Source organism: Trichogramma pretiosum, unplaced genomic scaffold, assembly GCF_000599845.2.
Source record: "Trichogramma pretiosum strain Unisexual culture from Peru unplaced genomic scaffold, Tpre_2.0 scaffold3, whole genome shotgun sequence".
Lineage (NCBI taxonomy): Eukaryota > Metazoa > Arthropoda > Insecta > Hymenoptera > Trichogrammatidae > Trichogramma > Trichogramma pretiosum.
This window is the reverse complement of record NW_019641698.1, coordinates 682262-700812: the sequence shown is the minus strand read 5'-3', so window position 1 is coordinate 700812 and position 18551 is coordinate 682262. Positions and strand designations below refer to the sequence as shown.

The window sequence follows — 18551 nt, the reverse complement described above, 5'->3', positions numbered from 1 at the left end:
TCAACATCTATATATAACGAGATTTTAATTTCCATTTGTATTGTACGTTGCAGGTATCGGAAGCTCTCAGCAGATTTTGGATGAGGAAGCTAGCAAGATCGGCGCGATTAAAAAGTAAGCCAAATTTTCAACCTTTTTTTTTTCCACCCCGCTTTCATTTTATTTTTTATTTTTTTTGCGCGCGCGCGTGTATATTGCATAACGATGTGTTTGTGTGTGTGTGTGAGTATGCGGCATGCCACTGTATACGCGCGCGTGCCTCTGTGTAGCAGCCTCGTTATCTCATTCGTTACTTGGCGTGCGCAATTTATAATATGCTGACATGTATTATATATCTCTCTACTATATACAGCCAGTAGCGCGTTGTATATGTATATATTGGGAATGGAATCAATTTTTTAATTAATCACACATTTTTTACCCGATGAAATAACAACTCGAGCGTGTTGCTGCTCTAGCTAGCTAGCTGGTAGTAGGCTTTAATTAAAAAAAAAAAAGTAAAGAAGATAGTAAAACAGAAAGAAAGAAAGAGACGGAGAGGGATGCAAAAAATATAGCCTGATAAAAAACTAAACAACGATTTAGGTCTACGGTCTACACACAGATTGCGTATATAACATAAAAAAAAAAGTATATCACGTTTGCGAGATCGTAAAATTTATCGACTGTATCGCGGATGTATACACGCGCGAGGTATGCCCATTATAACGCATCATCATCATCGTCGTCATCGTCGTCGTCATGATCGAGGGATATTAAAGCTGCGGGGGGTGGTGGTGCAAGTATGAAATTCTTCAGCTCGAAATCTCCGAACGGTAGCTTATATAGCTCGTACGGCCGGCGGGGCAGTGGATAGTTTTGCGCACGGGGGCATGATGAGGTACATCTACTATATATGAGCAATTCTCTAAATGAAACGCATTTTTGGAGGTAGAATCGCGGCAAATTTTTTTTTCAACCTACGCGGATACGGACCCCCGGGAAATGTTTTTGGGGGTCCTAGGAACATGTAACCACGTAGGAACCATTGAAATTTCCATAGTGCTTATTTTTATAGCTACTTTTGTGATTTAGAGGACGAAAAATCATGTTTTCTCGTAAATGCGGCTAATTACTCAATTTCTAAGTCGCTGAAAAAGTATCAAAACTCATCTAAAAAAAATAACTGGCTACTGTGTTCGATAGGAAATTTTCTCAGCTTTCCAATGGTGGTATCAGATTTTCCGATAAGTCGCACATTCACCGAGAAAATCGCCATCAAACATGCCAAGCTAAATATCTCGAAAAACTCGGTACGGAAAAAGTGATCTTTGAGGTTTAATTTCGATTTTTCCTCGTGAAAATGAAATTTATCGAAAAATCTGACTACACCATGAGAAAGCTGAGGAAATTTCCTATCGAAAGCATATCTTTATTTATTTTTTCGGTGGAATTACGAGCTAGTTTTGATTGTAGCGAGCCGAAAACCTCGCGACCGCGCTGAATCAGCTCGGAAACAGAAAACAGCGAACAACGTGAAAGAAATTCCCATGTATAACATTGTAATTCCACCGAAAAAATAAATAAAGATATGCTTTCGATAGGAAATTTCTTTGGCTTTCTCATGGTGTAGTCAGATTTTTCGATAAATTTCATTTTCACAAGGAAAAATCAACAATTATCCAAAAAGTTCACTTTTTCCGTACTGAATTTTTCGACATATTTAGCCCTCAATGTGTGATGGTGATTTTCTCGGTGAATGTGCAATTTATCGGAAAATCTGATACCACCATTGGAAAGCTGAGAAAATTTCCTATCGAACACAGTAGTCAGTTATTTTTTTTAGATGAGTTTTGATACTTTTTCAGCGACTTAGAAATTGAGTAATTAGCCGTATTTACGAGAAAACATGATTTTTCGTCCTCTAAATCACAAAAGTAGCTATAAAAATAAGCACTATCGAAATTTCAATGGTTCCTACGTGGTTACATGTTCCTAGGACCCCCAAAAACATTTCCCGGGGGTCCGTATCCGCGTAGGTTAAAAAAAAAATTTGCCGCGATTCTACCTCCAAAAATGCGTTTCATTTAGAGAATTGCTCATATATAGCAGCAGCAACGCATAAACTGCATATCTCCGTTCTCTCTCTTGGACGTAGTCTATATAGGTATATATCGATGCAACTCGACGATCGTGTCCGAGAGCTGCTGCCGCAGCAGCAGCATATAGAAGCCGAGCTTATCAGTCGGTGTATACGCGTCGAGCTCGAAACATCCTCCTCCTCTCCTGCCGTCCGTCCGTCCGTCCGTCCGTCCGCATACAGCATACAGCGATCGCGCTCCTATGTGTATTACACACAATGCCGAGCGCGACGGCAGAAGGGTCCATTTTATAATGCACCTCCGCCGCCACACACAGACGGAGATACGTTTCTCGATCTCGATTGTATTATGAGAGCGACACGGCCGAAGGATATAGCGGGCTGTTGCGCGCCAGGCTGCGGCCGCCGCCGCCGCCGCCGCATCCGACACCACCACCGTACCGTATAACGTAAACGCATTCATACAGATATATACAGATCGTACGTTGCATTGTCGTTGCCCGCACGAAGGGCTATATGTATGTGTGTGTAGGGTAAAATAGCGTCAACGTAACGTGTACAGCGGTAATCGATGACGCCCCCTCCCTTCAACCCCCCGCCCGCCCGCGCTCTCTAAAGTATATAACTCGAGACTCGCTAATGACGATCGTCGCGCGGTACTAGGTATATACAGTCGACCTGTGCGCGCGCTATATAATAGCCAGAGCATTTTTATTTATAGATTCGGCGCGCCTTTTATACCATATATACATCGTATAATTATCGAGCCGGCTTATCGATCGTCGTAAAAAAACAATCCTCGTCGCGCTCCCATTTTCTCTCTCTTTTTTTTTTTAAATATTAGAAACATCATGCAAGTTCAATCGCCCGCTGCCTAGATAGATAATCAGCTGCTGCTGCTGCTGCTTCTGCTGCGGGCACATTCATCATATATAGCCTCGAGCCTCGTTATTTTTAGCGCGACGACGACGACTCGACACGACACGACGACTGGAATAGAAACTGCATACACACACACACACGCGCGTATATTTCAAGAGCCCTATGTAATTTATATACCGTCACTCTGTCTCTGTCTGTCGTGATTCTCTATGTTATACGACCATATTTAAAGCCCGAGCAGTGACTGACCATATATAGGATGTACAGCTCGAATGCGATTATGTCAAGTATATGGCAAGCGGCTAGTATAGGGCTATAATATAGGCGGTGCGCATCGTCGTCATCGGCTGTAGGATACGTGTGCATGTGTGCATATAGACGATATCTATAGTAGCTTATAGCCGCGATGTAGGGCTACTCGCGCGCGGCATGGTCTACATTCGCGGGGGCATTTGTTTCTCTCTCTCTCTCTCGGTTCGATATATATAACAACTGCACACGTATCCCTCTAGTACCCGATGTAGTGTACGAAAAGTAAATCGGGAGCAAATAGTCTCTCTCTCTCTCTCTTATTGAGCGTCGGTTTTCGAGGCCTTCTCCGTTCGTTCGTTCGTTCGTGCAGGGCCGAAAACAGAGAGAGAGAGAAAAAAAACGTATACAGTAGATACGCGCGCAGACTAGACACACACACGTAACAGCTGTAATATATATAAATCGGCGAAACACATTCGCGGGCGCATCGATTTTGTATTAGAGAGAGTTGCATACGTATTATATGTAAGTATATAATAGGCGCGGATGCGATGCAACAACTAATTCATCCGCGAAAATGATGATCGCAACGGCGCCGAGCAAAAAGTACCTATACTACTACTACTACTACTACTAACCCTCCCGCAACAGCAGCAGCAGCAGCAGTGGTATATAAGAATTGCGACCCACATTCGGTCGCAAATTATCGTGTGTGGTATGCGCGCAGCAGTCCATATGTGTATACATGTATATAGCAAGCAGCAGTAGGGCGTCCTTCACCCGTAGCACTACTACTATCACGCCACCGTATTATATGTATAAATATAGTCTCTTTAATTTACGTACACACATACACACATCTTTATCGTGGTCGATCTATGAATACGCATCGCTGAATAAAATAATATATGTAAAATTGCAAAAAGCTCCGGCGGTGGTGCTGAGGCCGCTTAGCCGATCTCTCTCACCGAGCTTACATATACATACCTGAGCTTGCGATGCAACTGTACCGCAGCTCCGTTTTCAGTAAGCGCGCCAAAATTTATATCGTATATGTATAATGTATCTCGTCGTCGTCGCAGTCGTCACAGCCCTTTTCTATATTTATATCTAACTTATATACGCGACTCGGCGTCCGTGTCTCTCGCTACAAAGTCACTTTCGCGCGCGGCGCGGACTTTCACCGGTCATCGCGCGCGCTAGCTATATAAGCTCGATTTAAGGCGGCGACAGCGGGCAACGGCGGTGGCTATCTACGGCTTTTGCGCGCGAGCGCGTGCCCGAGGTCGCGGTGTATTTTATTCGCGCGCACGCATCGAGCCGAGCCGAGCCAAGCACCTTATTTTCATATTATAATATATATAGCTTCGCGAGTGTGTATCGCGATCGAGTCGCCGCAGCGGTTACACAGTTACACACACACACACACACACACGCACGCACTGCGGCACATTACGATTTTATTATCAATCGACTAAATTATTGCGTGTCGCGCGCTCCGCAGGCGTATAAGAAAAAAAAAGGGAAGGAAAAGTCCTTATACGTTACGCACACAAAGGTGTGCTGTGCCGTGCTTTACGTTATTTTATATCGATGAGAGCTCTACGTACGTCATACTATCGCTCGCGTCTTTGTTATAGTAATACAACTGCGAGTCGTGAAAGTTTAATTTTTCGCGCTGGCGTACTTTGTTTTTACGCGTGTTCCTTATACTTATACACCCACGCACGCCTCTATACCCAAGCACCTTAAGTCAGGTGTGTACCTTACGATCGTCCCGTTTACGTTAGTGTGCGTGATATAATAGCCCGAGTTTTACGCGCGCGCTGGTATACACGCCAATCAATTTGTTGCTCCGAGCCTTAACACACACACACACACACAAACGCACACGTAAATACCGCGTACACATACGTGTGTGTGTTTAGATCAAGCTTTGTTTATTCGGCCAACGATTCCTCGATGTTATTGTTGTTGTTGTTGTGAAGGGTGTGTGCCAGTTTTTTTTTTCTTTGTTGATTGCCATCGGCCAATGGGTACGATCGATTCCCCTCCCCCCCCCCTTCCCCACGAGGGTATTTTGACGATCGTGTGTGCCGACTACGACGATAATAAAGACGTCGTTGCGCTGATTACGTGCCGTGTATACTACTCCGTGTGTGTGTGTTCTTTCTCTCGCTTCTCACTTCTCAAGTATGTGAGGCTTTGCAAAAATCTTTCCGAATTATTGGTCAACGATGTCGATCGTCGTCGTCTTTGTCGTCGTCTAGCACGAGACTCCTCTCGTACTGGTACTGTATAGTATAGTAGTATATAGATCGCACACTGCCAGCCAGTCAGCCAGCCAGCGGCACGCTTTGTACATCTATCATAAAGCCCTCCTCGTCTCGTCTCGACTCTCTCTCTCTCTCTCTCTCTCTTTACGGCAAGAGGCAATAAAACTTAATTTTTGCAATCGTATAAACCGTTGATTGCTGCCATTGCAGCAGCAGCACAACTCGCTCGAACGCGCTCGCCCGCGTCAGGGGTTGTGTTTTATAGCCTAGTTTTGTATCGTATATAGTTAGATATAGTTGGATAGTAGTGGTGGTGGTGGTGGTAGTACGTGCCGCGTCTCCGGCGTCTCTACTATAAGGCAGTATAAGTACTATACACCGGTATTTCGTTTATTAGCGCCTCCGCGCGCGCGCGCGACTAGAAGATTCTCATTTGAACGAGCGCGCGGCGCACTGATCAACGCGCGTATAATAGTATAAAGTTTCGGAAAACCTTGAGGTTTAATTAATCCCTCGTCGTCGGCCCCGTTGTACTACTATATATAATACCGTGGAGTGCAGTGTGCCGCGCTGTCCCGCGCGCGCGCCTGTTGCCTTTGACAAGAAAATTAATTAAATATATATATAATGGTAGTAGTAGGATTTGTGTATGTACTGCTGTACTGCTGTGGGGAAAAGCCCGCTGTCTTTACGCAATCCAAAACGTGTGCAGCGGACGCACAGCAGCAGTACACCGTTGGGGGCGGGGGAGAGAGGAAGTAAACGCGTGTAATAATGCTCCGATGATGGTGCAGCAGCAACAGCAGACAGAGAGAGAGAGAGAGAGAGAGAGAGAGCACTCGAATGTAAATATAGCGTTGTGGACGAGGCCTTTTTAATTAGTAAAACACGTGTAAATGTGTGTGTGTGTGTGCTGCAGTAGTACAGTGCGCGATGAAAAGAGGGACAACGCCGACGACCAACGCCACCGCCGTACCGAGAGAAATTTAATTTTCCCTAATTAAACATTGTGCCCGTGTGTGTGGGTGAAATCGTTGAGCGGCCAATGCGTAATATACGTACGCGCGACACATTTTCTGCGTTTTAACACACACACACACACACACACAATTAAAGTGCGCCCGCGATAATATTTTATTAATGACTTAATCGCGCGCGTAAAGAGTCGCGCTGAGGGCAGCAGCAGCCGTCGCCGCAGCTGTCGTAACAATGAAATTGTGAATAATTTTTCTCTCACCGAACATACACAGCGAGTGAAGGAGAGATGGAAAAAAAATACGTGAAAATCAACCTGTGAGAAGTGTCGCGCGATGGCGAGTTATTACGATACGCTGCTAGGAGGAGGAGGTGGAGGAGGTGGAGTAAGAGGCTACTACTACGCGAGCGAGCAACGACTTGTGCGACGCCAGGCACTCGTGAGGTAAGCCCAACGCAAACGCCAGACCCTCCTATGCGTAATTCTCTCTCGTTCCAGCGTCGTACGTTTCCTCGACGCACATCCCTTATGTACGTGTGTGTCTGTGAATTGTAATACGAGTATACACGATATATGTACGTCGTAGAGAGGAAAGCGTCGTCGTCGCATACTCTCCCCCGCGTGTGTGCGAGAGTAAAAGGGGGACGATACGAGAGAGAAACAAACGTGCAGCAGCATCTCTTTCCATTCATGCCCGCACGCACATTTTATACCGTATAGGTACCCTATATGGCTTCGAGAGAGGAGTGCGCGTGTGTGCGCGAGCGAATACATTATTCATAGCAGCTCTCTGTCTCCGGGATATTCCGCGCGCGCGCTCCTCTACCTATACGGCTTTTTTTTCAATTTTCCCCTCTCACTGTCTCTCGAGCGCGCGTGTATATGGTTAAAATATAATATCGTCTTTACGTGAGTGTGTGTCTCTCTCTGTGCAGCAGTTGTACCGATGCTTTTCAATGGCGGCTCGCGCGCCTGTGTACGTAAATTAAAGCTCGACGTAGCGTAGCTCTGTCTCAAACTTTTGCCTATACATATATATACCAGCAGCAGTGTTTTGATTTTCCAAGAGCCCGAAAGATAGAGAGAGAGACAGAGACAGAGGAAGCTAGATTTCCGTTTTCGAGCGGGGCGCGGAAAACAAATGAAAAGGCCGGAGTGTTCGCTCACTCTCTACTCTACTCGCTACTCGGAGTTGAATGAATTTGTTTGTAACTAGAATACAGCCGCCGCAGCAGCAGCTTGTATAGCCATTTTACGCACTGTATATCGAAAGCGACTTGCACAGTTGCAGCATCGTCTATACTCTAACCCCGAGCGCGCGCGAAGAATAAAAAGGACGAGAGAGGAGTAGCAGTACTAGATAGGCAACGTTTCAATTATATTCCGCGTCACGCGCGCGGCCCGCACAAACATTTTTTGACTTATTTGTTTTTCAAGGTACATTTGAGCGCGTGCGAGAGCGCAACAACAAAAAGTAGTACCACCGCTGCTGCTGCATTGCTGCTGCTGCTGGACTGCTTCTGTGCCACTGCACACAGCTCGGCCAAAATCCCGGAGCAAACAGGATAAACGCGATAAATAGGGTTTTTCGCTGAAGCACTCGGCGCGATTCGCGCGCGCGTGTTTATACTCCTATGTATATGGTGGCGTTGGGCTGCTGTTTGTGAGTGTGTGTGGGGTGCAATTTACGCGCGGGCTAGTTAGCATTTTTTGGCTGGTGGCTCGCAGACAGAGAGAGACAGACAGACAGACAGAAGAAAGTTCAATTTAAACGCAAATTCACGAGCGAGAGAAACGCTTAGAGAAATTAACCCCGATATAAATGCAACGAATTTCGGCATAAATTTTATGAAGAGAGAGAGAGAGAAAAAATATTATTTTCGTGTTTTAGCTAGGCGCCGATTTGTGCTTTTCCGATTTTTTTTAGGATACGCGTGACATTAAATATACTCTTATGACCGCGACGACGCTCGACGAAAATATTAACGCTTAACGCTATTGTAATACATAAGAGAGCCGCGAGATCGATCGAAAAAAGAAATGAAAAAAAGTAAAAGAAAAGAAAGAAGCTATGAAATATTTACGCGTCTCGCCACCACCGTCACCGCCACTGCACGCAGCAGTTAGCGAAATTACGTCAGCTCTCGAGTCTCTCGACATAGGCGCCTTATATAGCGTATTAGGCTCGTAAGACACACATACACACACACACTATATAATCACAAACACATTGGATACATTACCTTTACTTCGTCGCGCGAATAGCACATGATCTCTCTCCTTCTTGCGCAGGCTAAGTAGCAGCAGTAGTAGTAGGATCTTGAGCGCGAGAAAACAACACTATATCATGTACTTTCTTTCTTCGTTCCAACGTGTAGTCGAGTTGTAGTTTTCGAAAAAAAATAAAAATAAAAATAAAAGCAAAAGTAACAAGACGACGACGACGACGACGGCGAAGGGAAAAAGTAGGAGTAGTAATAGTAGAAACTAGGAGGCAAGTAAAAGAGAGAGAGAGAGAGTCACAGATACAAAAAAGGTGTATACAAGTGACACGAGTCAGCGTGTAGCGCGGCGCATTTCTCACGCCAGACTAGTCGAGTCGGCCGCTGGCGCGCGTCGCGCAATGTCAGAGTCGTCGACGACGACGACTACGACTACGACGCCGAGAGAGAGACAGAGAAAACTACATACATAGTATGTATACACGTTGCCGGGACTACGAGTCCTCCACCACCACCAGTACTAGCAGAAGCAGCAGCAGCGCCGCTACCGCCACCACCACCACCAGCTGCCACCCCCGTAACAGTTATATACATACAATATATACGTATAGGGTTGTACCTGCGCGCGTAAGCAAAAGCGCCCACTTGCGCGCGCGGTGCTATCTTCTTGTGTTCGAGCCGAGGCTGCTGCTGAGTATTGTACTATGCGCTATACGTTTTGTTGTATACGGTATATCCTCTATATAACTCGAGAATCATCAGCGGCAGCGGCAGCGCCGATCTTTTATATGTGTCGCCGGGTGAACGATCTGCTGATTAGTCACTCCACGACGACGACGTTGTGTGTTGGGCTTGGCCCCAGCTACTACTGCTGCTACTACCACTACTACCCTCACGTACGCAAAATTTATCGATGCTGTACAAGGAACCTATTTTTTTTTTCTTCTTCTTTTTCGTCTCGAGCTGAAGCTTTAGTAGACGTATCCCCGAGAGAGAGAGAGAGAGTACGATTTATTAGCAATTAGCCTAAATATCAGTTTTCTTCTCTTATATGATATAAGAACTATTATATACTACCGAAGCACTTTAATTCGAGGCAGCGGTGCATTTTTAATTGCCTCCCCCTCACCCACCCACCCACAACCCCCAGGCGTAGGAGGAGGAAAATCTCTTACTTATATTTCTGAATATATAATAATAATATAAAGAGGAAAAAGCTTGCCTAGCTTATAGCTTAGCTCGAGAGAGAGAGATAGAGAGAGATTTCAATACGTGCCATAAAATAAAATGAATTGCCAAGTTTTTGGACTGGGCCAGTTTTAATAATACTTTCTCTGTATAACCTCTGTCTCTCTGCATATATATACCTTATATCTCTCTCTTTCTCATTCTCTTTCTCTCCTTTTCGTCGTGGCAATATCGTATTTTTCTTATACATACACTCGCCGCTGCCGCCCCCCAACCCTTTTTCTCAGTTTTTCTGCATTGTCTGCGCATTTTCCACTGTCATATACGGTATGTATATTCACGTTTTCTCCTCTCTTCTTCTCTCTCTCTCTCTCTCTCTTTATTTTTTGCCCTCCCGACTATATTCTATATCTTCTCTGATGTTGCTACTTTGCTCATTTTGTTCTGAATATAAAAATATCAAGAGAGAAAGAGAGAGAGAGGGAGAGGAAAAAAAACGGCTAACCGGTACAATGTAATTGTTCTTCTTTTCTTACAAATCTTAGCCTCCTTTGCATATTTTTAGGACGTGTTTGAAAAATTGCGGTTACTTATACACTTCAGTCGTTCCGTGTGTAGGTTCATTCGTGCGCCTTTATATAATCCTCGGCGTAGTAGTAGCAGCAGCAGTAGGAAACAACGTTGTTGCACGAGGCAACAGCAGCAGCTCTTTCGTATATAATACACATAATAATAATTTGCGCTACCCTCTAAAAATTCCAAATTAATAATGCGAATATTAGCTAATTAGCGCGCGTTTGCCTTTGACTCGGCTTTATACACATATACATTCGATATATTATGTACGCAAATTAAGCAAAATAGCAGAGAGGAAGAAAATTAAAAAAAAAAAGAGTTGAAAATTTTTCGTCGTCGTGCCCGCGTAATGAATTATCAAGCTCTTTTTTCGTTTCTCCTGCAGCGACTTGGCAGACTTGTTCGTCATTGCGTAAATCGCAAGGCGCGATTACACGAGGGAGAGAGCTGAAAAAAAATCCCTCTCAAGCCGTGAGTGTGTAAGAGAGTGAGAGAGAGCTACAGCGAGGGGGATTGCATTGACTACACGCGTGCCTTTAATATATTACCCAACATTTTGTATGGAGTAACGGAAAAAACGAGGCTTTTACGCGCGTCGATGTCATCGACCCTCTCTCTCTCTTCTCCTCTCTTTGACTCTCGTACTACACACGGTACAGAGCTTGCCGACTCCTCGCAGTTTTTCGCGCGAATTTAATCCGCGCCGATTCGTGCCAAGACACGTGACTGCACACACAGCGCGTCAGCGGCAGCGGCATTCCCCCACGGAGAAATCCGTTTTTCAATGCGTACACACATACACGTACACGTTCGTGCGCACGTATGCGTGTGCAACTGTAATTCCTTTTGTGTCCTTGCTCCTTTTTTTTCCTCCTCCTCCTCTCTCGACGTAATAGCAGCGGCAGCAGCTTCGTCTGTAGCTCAGCGCTTAATCCACGCACGCGAGACGCAGTGCAGTGCGCGCGGCATTATAAGGTCTCTTTGATGGAACGCGTATGACGCATAAACGAAAGGGGCTGGCTGGCTGCTGCTGCTGCTGCGTGTCCTCCTCCTCCCTTCGTCCCTCTCGCGGCGGCTACGGCGCCGCCATCGTCGTCGTCCTCGTCCTCGTCATATACTCATTAAGAGCTTGGCAAGTTTTAGTGTTATACCGCCGCCGGGGCCATATTGCGACGATCCCCAAGCTTGTTCGTGTGTGTGCACGGGTAAAACTTGTGCAGAAAAGCTATATATACACACACACTATGCACTGCCTTTACGTATATACAGGGTGGGGAATAAATATGGAAACCCCTGGAAATTTCGCAGAATAAGTTGGGAAAAAAAATCAAAAACCTCGTATCCGACGTATTTTTTCACGGGGAATCCAATGGTGACCTTGAATTTGACCTTGAACATGACCTTCAAGCTCCAGCGACCCAAAAATCGATTTTTCAAATGTAGCCCCCATTTTTTATTGCAGATTTGAAAAGAGCACAAAATTTCACGTCAAAATGTATGTTTTGTTTTTTTTTCAAGGTCATTTTAAGGGCGTTACAGAAGCGAATAAAACCCCAATTTAACCTAAAACTAAGTTCAAGTAAGGGCTTTTTTTCTCATTGTACCGCCTCCTAAATGACCTTAAAAAAAAAAATTAAAATACATATTTTCACGTAAAATTTTTCACTCTTTTCAATGGTGACCTTCAATTTGACCTTGAACATAACCTATACTCTACGGTGAACCAAAAATCGATTATTCGCACGGTGACCCCCATTTTTTATAACAGATTTGAAAAGAGCACCAAATTTCACTTCAAAATGTACGTTTCGTTTTTTTTTTTTAAGGTCATTTAGGAGGCGGTACAATGAGAAAAAAAGCCCTTACTTGAACTTAATTTTAGGTTAAATTGGGGTTTTATTTGCGTCTGTAACGCCCTTAAAATGACCTTGAAAAAAAAAACAAAACATACATTTTGACGTGAAATTTTGTGCTCTTTTCAAATCTGCAATAAAAAATGGGGGTTACATTTGAAAAATCGATTTTTGGGTCGCTGGAGCTTGAAGGTCATGTTCAAGGTCAAATTCAAGGTCACCATTGGGTTCCCCGTGAAAAAATACGTCGGATATGAGGTTTTTGATTTTTTTTCCCAACTTATTCTGCGAAATTTCCAGGGGTTTCCATATTTATTCCCCACCCTGTATAGCTCGTACTACATAGTCGTGTAGCAGTGCTCAGGCTCCCATGTACATTTGTGTGCCATGTATAGCAGCAATGCGCCGCAGGAGGACGCGAGGATACTTATATAAATTTTATTTATTATACATATAGTGCCCCCCCCCCCCGCGCGTAAATGAATTAAACCATTTGCGACCGTAATATACCGATTGTACTACTTCAATTCGCCGAATGTACGTAATAATAATCTCGCGTGCATTGAAAAACAACTCGCTCTCTCGCGTCATGATACGATGATTTTATTCAATCGCATTTTATTCCATATTCAATAGAAATTTCTCTGGGCAAACAAATTTTCTCGAATTTTGCATCGTTTAAAATTTATTCGCGTGCCATTATATACGCAATAATCTTCGACGACGACTTTTCCTTTTTTTTTTGCAAAAGTTTATCCGTCCGCTCGCGAAAAATTATATATAACTTTTTTCGCGAGCGAGCGAACGAGCGCGAGCCGAGGACGTCGTATACGTATACGTATATACGTTATATTCATTTTTCTTCATTCAACAAAAAAAAAAAAAAGAAAAAGTTTCTAAATTTTTTACAACTTCGGCAAAACGGAATCACACTGCTTTTGCTGCCTGTACGTAGGTTATATCATGCGCAACTTGTCAGTGTGTAACACACAGCTCAAAGAGTGAAATGGAATAAAAAAAAAAGGGACAGAGAAAGAGAAGAAGAAAATCATATTAAAACGCGAGCTTGCGCGCGCGCGCGCGGGTCAAACTTGAAAACTCATATAATCCCGCGCGGTAGTTAAAGAACAGTCGAAAAAAGCTCACTCTCTCTCTCTCTGTTCCGCGCGCGCTATTTGTATAGTTACGCAATTACCTCCGCAGCTAGTATACGTCGAGTTCAAATAATAATCTTGGAAAACTGCAGTGCGGTGTGGCTATATGGACCCCGAGTCTGTGTACAGCTCGCGTTTCGAACGTATATCCTAGATTTATCTTCAACAGTGTCAGTCTCTCTCTCTCTCGATGAACGTTGGAGGGTGGGGTGAGGAGGAAAGCTCTGCTCCCAGCTCTCGACCCTCTGCAGCAGCAGCAGCAGTTGCAAGCTCGCAGCTGCTGCGAATCTTTTAAACATCGTTGGAAATCGTTTCGAGTTGTTAGCGCTCTCTGCTTCGCTCTCTGCACTCGACATCGGCCCAAGAGAGCTTACAAAGCTCGGATAGTAGCAGCAGCAGCAGCAGCAGCAGCGGCAACAAGATCCACGCGCGCGCGCGTCACGCGACACTTCTCTATTCGCTAATTGCTTCTCGAAACATGCCACGCCACGAGGACGCACCGCAGCAGCAGTAGTAGTAGTAGTAGTCTATTGTATATCTACTGCCGTTGCTGCTGCTGCTGCTGCTACGCGCCGCATGTATTATGTATCTCTTGTGTTTATATATGTGTGCGCATACACGCTTGGGACGCGTGCAAAGCTCGAACTCGCTCGCCTGCATACATATATCGCCGTACACACAATACGTATACGCACACATAGAGAGAGAGAGAGAAATCGATTTGCTAAATCGATAAGTCGTGTATAGGCCATCTAGGGTCGTTTCTGCGCGGCGGACTAATGCCTAACGGCTTTTAATAGCAATGACCACAAATGCAAAGACAAAGTGCACGAGCTGGGGCCACGTATATACGCGTATGCAAAGCAGCTGCGCGCACACCGAGTATATATACGTACGTGGGATTATATATACGTATATATATATAAAACGCACTCGAGCTGCACTCCAATCCCGGATGATTTTCGTGCCCGCGCGCGTATATTTCGATGCCGCCTGCTCGATCGAGAAAGAAGAGAGTATGCATATAAAACGCGTTGAATTGATGAATGATCGTTGATGAAAGTGACTGGAAACAATGATTCGAACTTTTCGCAGTGGCATATGCGGATATATAATGCATCGATACTAATATAATTAATATAACGCGTATTGACGAATCTAATGAGTACGAGCTATTTTCAATGAAATTGTTTTTAACTCTGTATCGTTGATCGATATCGAAAACAATTAGCGTAATTAATCAAATAAAATTGTGTTATTTTTAAGGTAAACTGTTGAATCGCTCTGTGTATAGCAAAATCAATGATTTCGCATTGATTCGTTCTATAATAATAGATAGAAATTGATGCGACACGCGACGCGGGCCGGAACTCGTGCTGCTGCTGCTGCTCAACCAGCAGCAGCCTATATTATATATACACAACAGCTACGATAACGTTAATGAAGCTGCAGCAGCTCGAGTTCTCGTGACTGAATAGCGAGACGTCACGCGAACTTTGAATATATATAGACACGTATTATTGCGTTGTTTCGCGTTGACACGTTGCTTAATTGAAAAATAGGAAGAGCCGAGCGACGCGAGCCCGCGCAATTTTCCCGCGCGCGTGTGGACATCCGGCAGCAGCGGCACGATGTTTTAACTACATGCGGATCATTTTCGAGGAAAGAAAAAAAATTTATATGAAGTCGAGTGAACGCACTCGCATCGATACGTCACGATATGGAAAGTTCGATCCATCTTGCTGATCGCGCGGGCAAAAAATCTTTTTTAATATAATTTTTCAAGTGTGCAGTACATGTGCTTTGCGCGCGCGTATATATACAGAGAAATTGTTTCAAAGAAAAAAATACCTTTTTCGTCCCGTCGACGTCATACAGGAGAAGGAATGCCACTTTTACCGTAGAGACGTCTGATGTATCGCGCGCAATGAGAAAAGTGTGTGTGTGTGTACGGTAGTAGATATGGTCCACGGCCCTCAGACACAGCGGTACACAGGATCTTCTGAAGCACGGATACTTCTTTTTTTTTGTTTTTATTTTTTTGAAAAATATCTCTTGCGCGCGCGCGTGTATACGTTTGAGGGGATGCACTACTGTACTACGTATGTTTGTGCTGTAATGCAGCCCGAGCCACTTTGATCCGCGCGAGCACCGGATCCGACGATAAAACATAAGCTGCCATATACTATACGTAGTACAGGTGAAGTAATGCCGTATAAAAACGACGCGCTACCAAGTGCATGTCCTAAGAAATATCCTTATATACATTCGGCTACACAACTTTGATGCACGCCTCAGGTTCGAAGTAAGAAAAGCAAAAAGTCCCTCGTACATTAATCCATTGTATATAAGTCGGTGGATAAAGCGCGAAGGGCGAGGAGGTCGAAAATGAAATAAGTTTTCTTCTAACGTTTCTACACCGGGGCAAGGGAATTGAGTGGCGCGCCGCCGCCGAGGAATAATCAAGTCTCTATATCCTAACCGCTGATTGTCTCCCGACCACAAAGTACCATTATTCTCGTTTACGAGAATTCCAGCGCAGCTTTTAAGCTCGGGGTATATAAGGGGGGCGACTGGGATTCGTGCACACAGAGAGAGAGAGAGACACAGTCCGAAACGATTAAATTTCAAGTCGTAAACTTATACAGGCGCCCGCGCGCTTATACACACACTCGCACACAGGTATTCGTGCGCTTATAGCATGTAGGAGGAGCATCAAAGCCGAGCGCCATCGAGTGAGCGAGCCATGACACCGATCTTTCTCCCTTTGCATGTAAAATGAGGTTTGTTCGGTATAAAAACAAGCCCATGTACACGCGCGCGCGAAGACACAAAGGCAGCGAGGCGAGGCGAGGCGAAGCGCATGTAGATCGTAGAGAGACGACGACACGACCGAGTCGGTTTCGACATTAGCGAAATTCCTTTATGAATCTTTTAAGCTCCCAACGCGAAGCTCACTTCCCCTTTGCATGGATTGCATACATTTATAACGGGTATATATTTCGCTATATATTTTTGAATGCAAAGTGATTGGTTGGTCGCGAATTTTCCATCGAAAGTTTGCAGCTTTTTAAATCACGATCCGTTACGAGTGCGACGATGGGAGATACGAGAAAATAATTGACGGTACTAAAATATATTCTATGATTAAAATTGACCAGAAAAAAACAAACAGAAACGATACAAAAAAAATAAGAGAGCAACTATATAGTAAAACAATTAATAGAAAAAAAAACATCGCTCCGCTATTAGCGTGAAAAATAAATTCGATCGACTCGTCGTCGTCGTCTCGTCCCGATGCAATAATTATTCCCTAGCCCCCCTCCTCTCCTCTCCATTTGGAATAATCTTAGACGCGAACACTCGTGAAAGTTTGCAGAGTATAGATCTCTTATCCGTATAGTTATACGTATATATGCTAATGAATAACGAGTGTGATTGCGATCGAGATTGCATTTGATTGTACTTTAGATGGTGTCTGCTTGTGTGTGTGTCTGCCTGCCTGTTGGCAGAAACTGTTTGCGCTCGTTTTTTTTCTCCTTTTTTTTCAAGAGGAAATCACTCGAGCGAAGCCTGCAACTTCTCCTCTCTCTCTCTCTCTTGAAAATGTGTTAGTCCTTCTTGGTATCTTCTTTTACCGGGAGGGGGAGGGAGTGCAAAATTTTTAATTTATATTACTTTGATGAATGATTTAAAATTCGCTAATTAAAAAATAATTGCTTCCGTGAGATCGATAATACATTTTTCCAGTACTTTTGTCGTGAACTCCTCCCTGCAGCCCGTCTTAATTATTTTAATCATAATTTCGGTATACGAACTTCTCTCGTTATACTCTCTAACGGCAGCAGCAGCAGCAGCAGCAGCAGCAGCTCTTTTATATTCGCCATATCATATTATTGAAAATAATAATAAATCGTTATGGTGCGTCGATCATAAATCTTACGTATATATAAATTTCCCAACACCCAGCGAAGAAGAGCGTAAATTTCTCGCGACGTGGTACACGCGGTTACATTACTATTATCATCATTATTATTATTAATTTACAATCAAAGTTGCCGCCTGTTGGTTATCTCTGCGGTAGTTATTGGCCCCCCCACCCCTCCCGTTTGAATACGCCAAAGTAACGCAATTAAAAATTGTACATCCAACACCGCGCGCGCGGCTTATATATACTTACTTATACGCACGTTAAGCTTCTCCACTGCTGCTGTTGCTGTTGCAGTGGTATATACACGTGCGCACGATATAGAGAGTATAACGCAATTATACACGGGCTATGATCCTTTCATAGACGAAAGTTTTGCAATAAATCCCATAACGGAGAACAAACATTGCAATTACTGCGTTGCGTAGTATAGCCCTTTATAATTTCATTCCTGCGAATATAACGAAAACCACGGGAGAGAGAGAGAAAGCTCGGGTCAAACCTCAAGCTCTCTCGCTCCCTCGATATATCGAATATCAATGAAAACCCAACGTCGACCGGGGGGAAAAAAAAAGTTGAAAAAGAAAAAAAAAACGGTACATATATAGGAGCCTCGAATGCGAGTCGCGTCCTATATATGCCCGACTATTACTATGTTCAATCTACTGTACACGTACCTGATGTGTGTGTATATATGAGTGCCGCTGTGTACCGCTGTGTAGGCCACGATTTTCATCTGACGTATTAGATATTCTTATATGTATTTTTTTTTTTTTTTTTTTTTTAAACACCTGCNTTTTTTTTTTTTTTTTTTTTTTGAACGCGCGGGGTAAAAATTGTATACCGTGCTGCTGCTATCTGCTCCGTCGCCGTGTCGTTCCTGTATATATATGCACATGCACACACACACACGTAACCCAGAGGCAGAGGCGAGCTTTTGTCGTACGTCAATGACCGATACTATATAACGCATATTTCTCTCCCTGCCGCTATGTGTTATTTCTTTGTTTGCTGTCGCTGCTGCTACTGCCGCTGTTTTTTTTGCAATAGTATACATACGTACTGTATATCGCAGTGCAAAATGTGACGGGTGAATCGATGCGTGCCCAGGTACAATATACATTTTCCTCATTTTTGAGAAAAAAAAAACGGGGGGTAAAAATT

The 18551-nt window shown here is 44.1% G+C and overlaps 1 protein-coding gene across 5 annotated transcripts in view; it reads left to right on the top strand.

Moving 5' to 3' along the window:
* LOC106652943 (probable beta-hexosaminidase fdl) overlaps window positions 1–18551 on the top strand; it is a 51119-nt gene that overhangs the window by 21677 nt on the left and 10891 nt on the right. For 2 of the 5 annotated variants that reach the window (XM_023462333.1, XM_014372142.2), the window contains one exon: window positions 54–114. In XM_023462333.1, coding sequence (XP_023318101.1) covers window positions 54–114 — 61 coding nt within the window. Of the gene's footprint in view, window positions 1–53; window positions 115–5308; window positions 5506–6740; window positions 6911–18551 lie in introns of those variants that run through there. The other 3 variants (XM_023462334.1, XM_023462336.1, XM_014372143.2) reach the window with 3 other exon arrangements.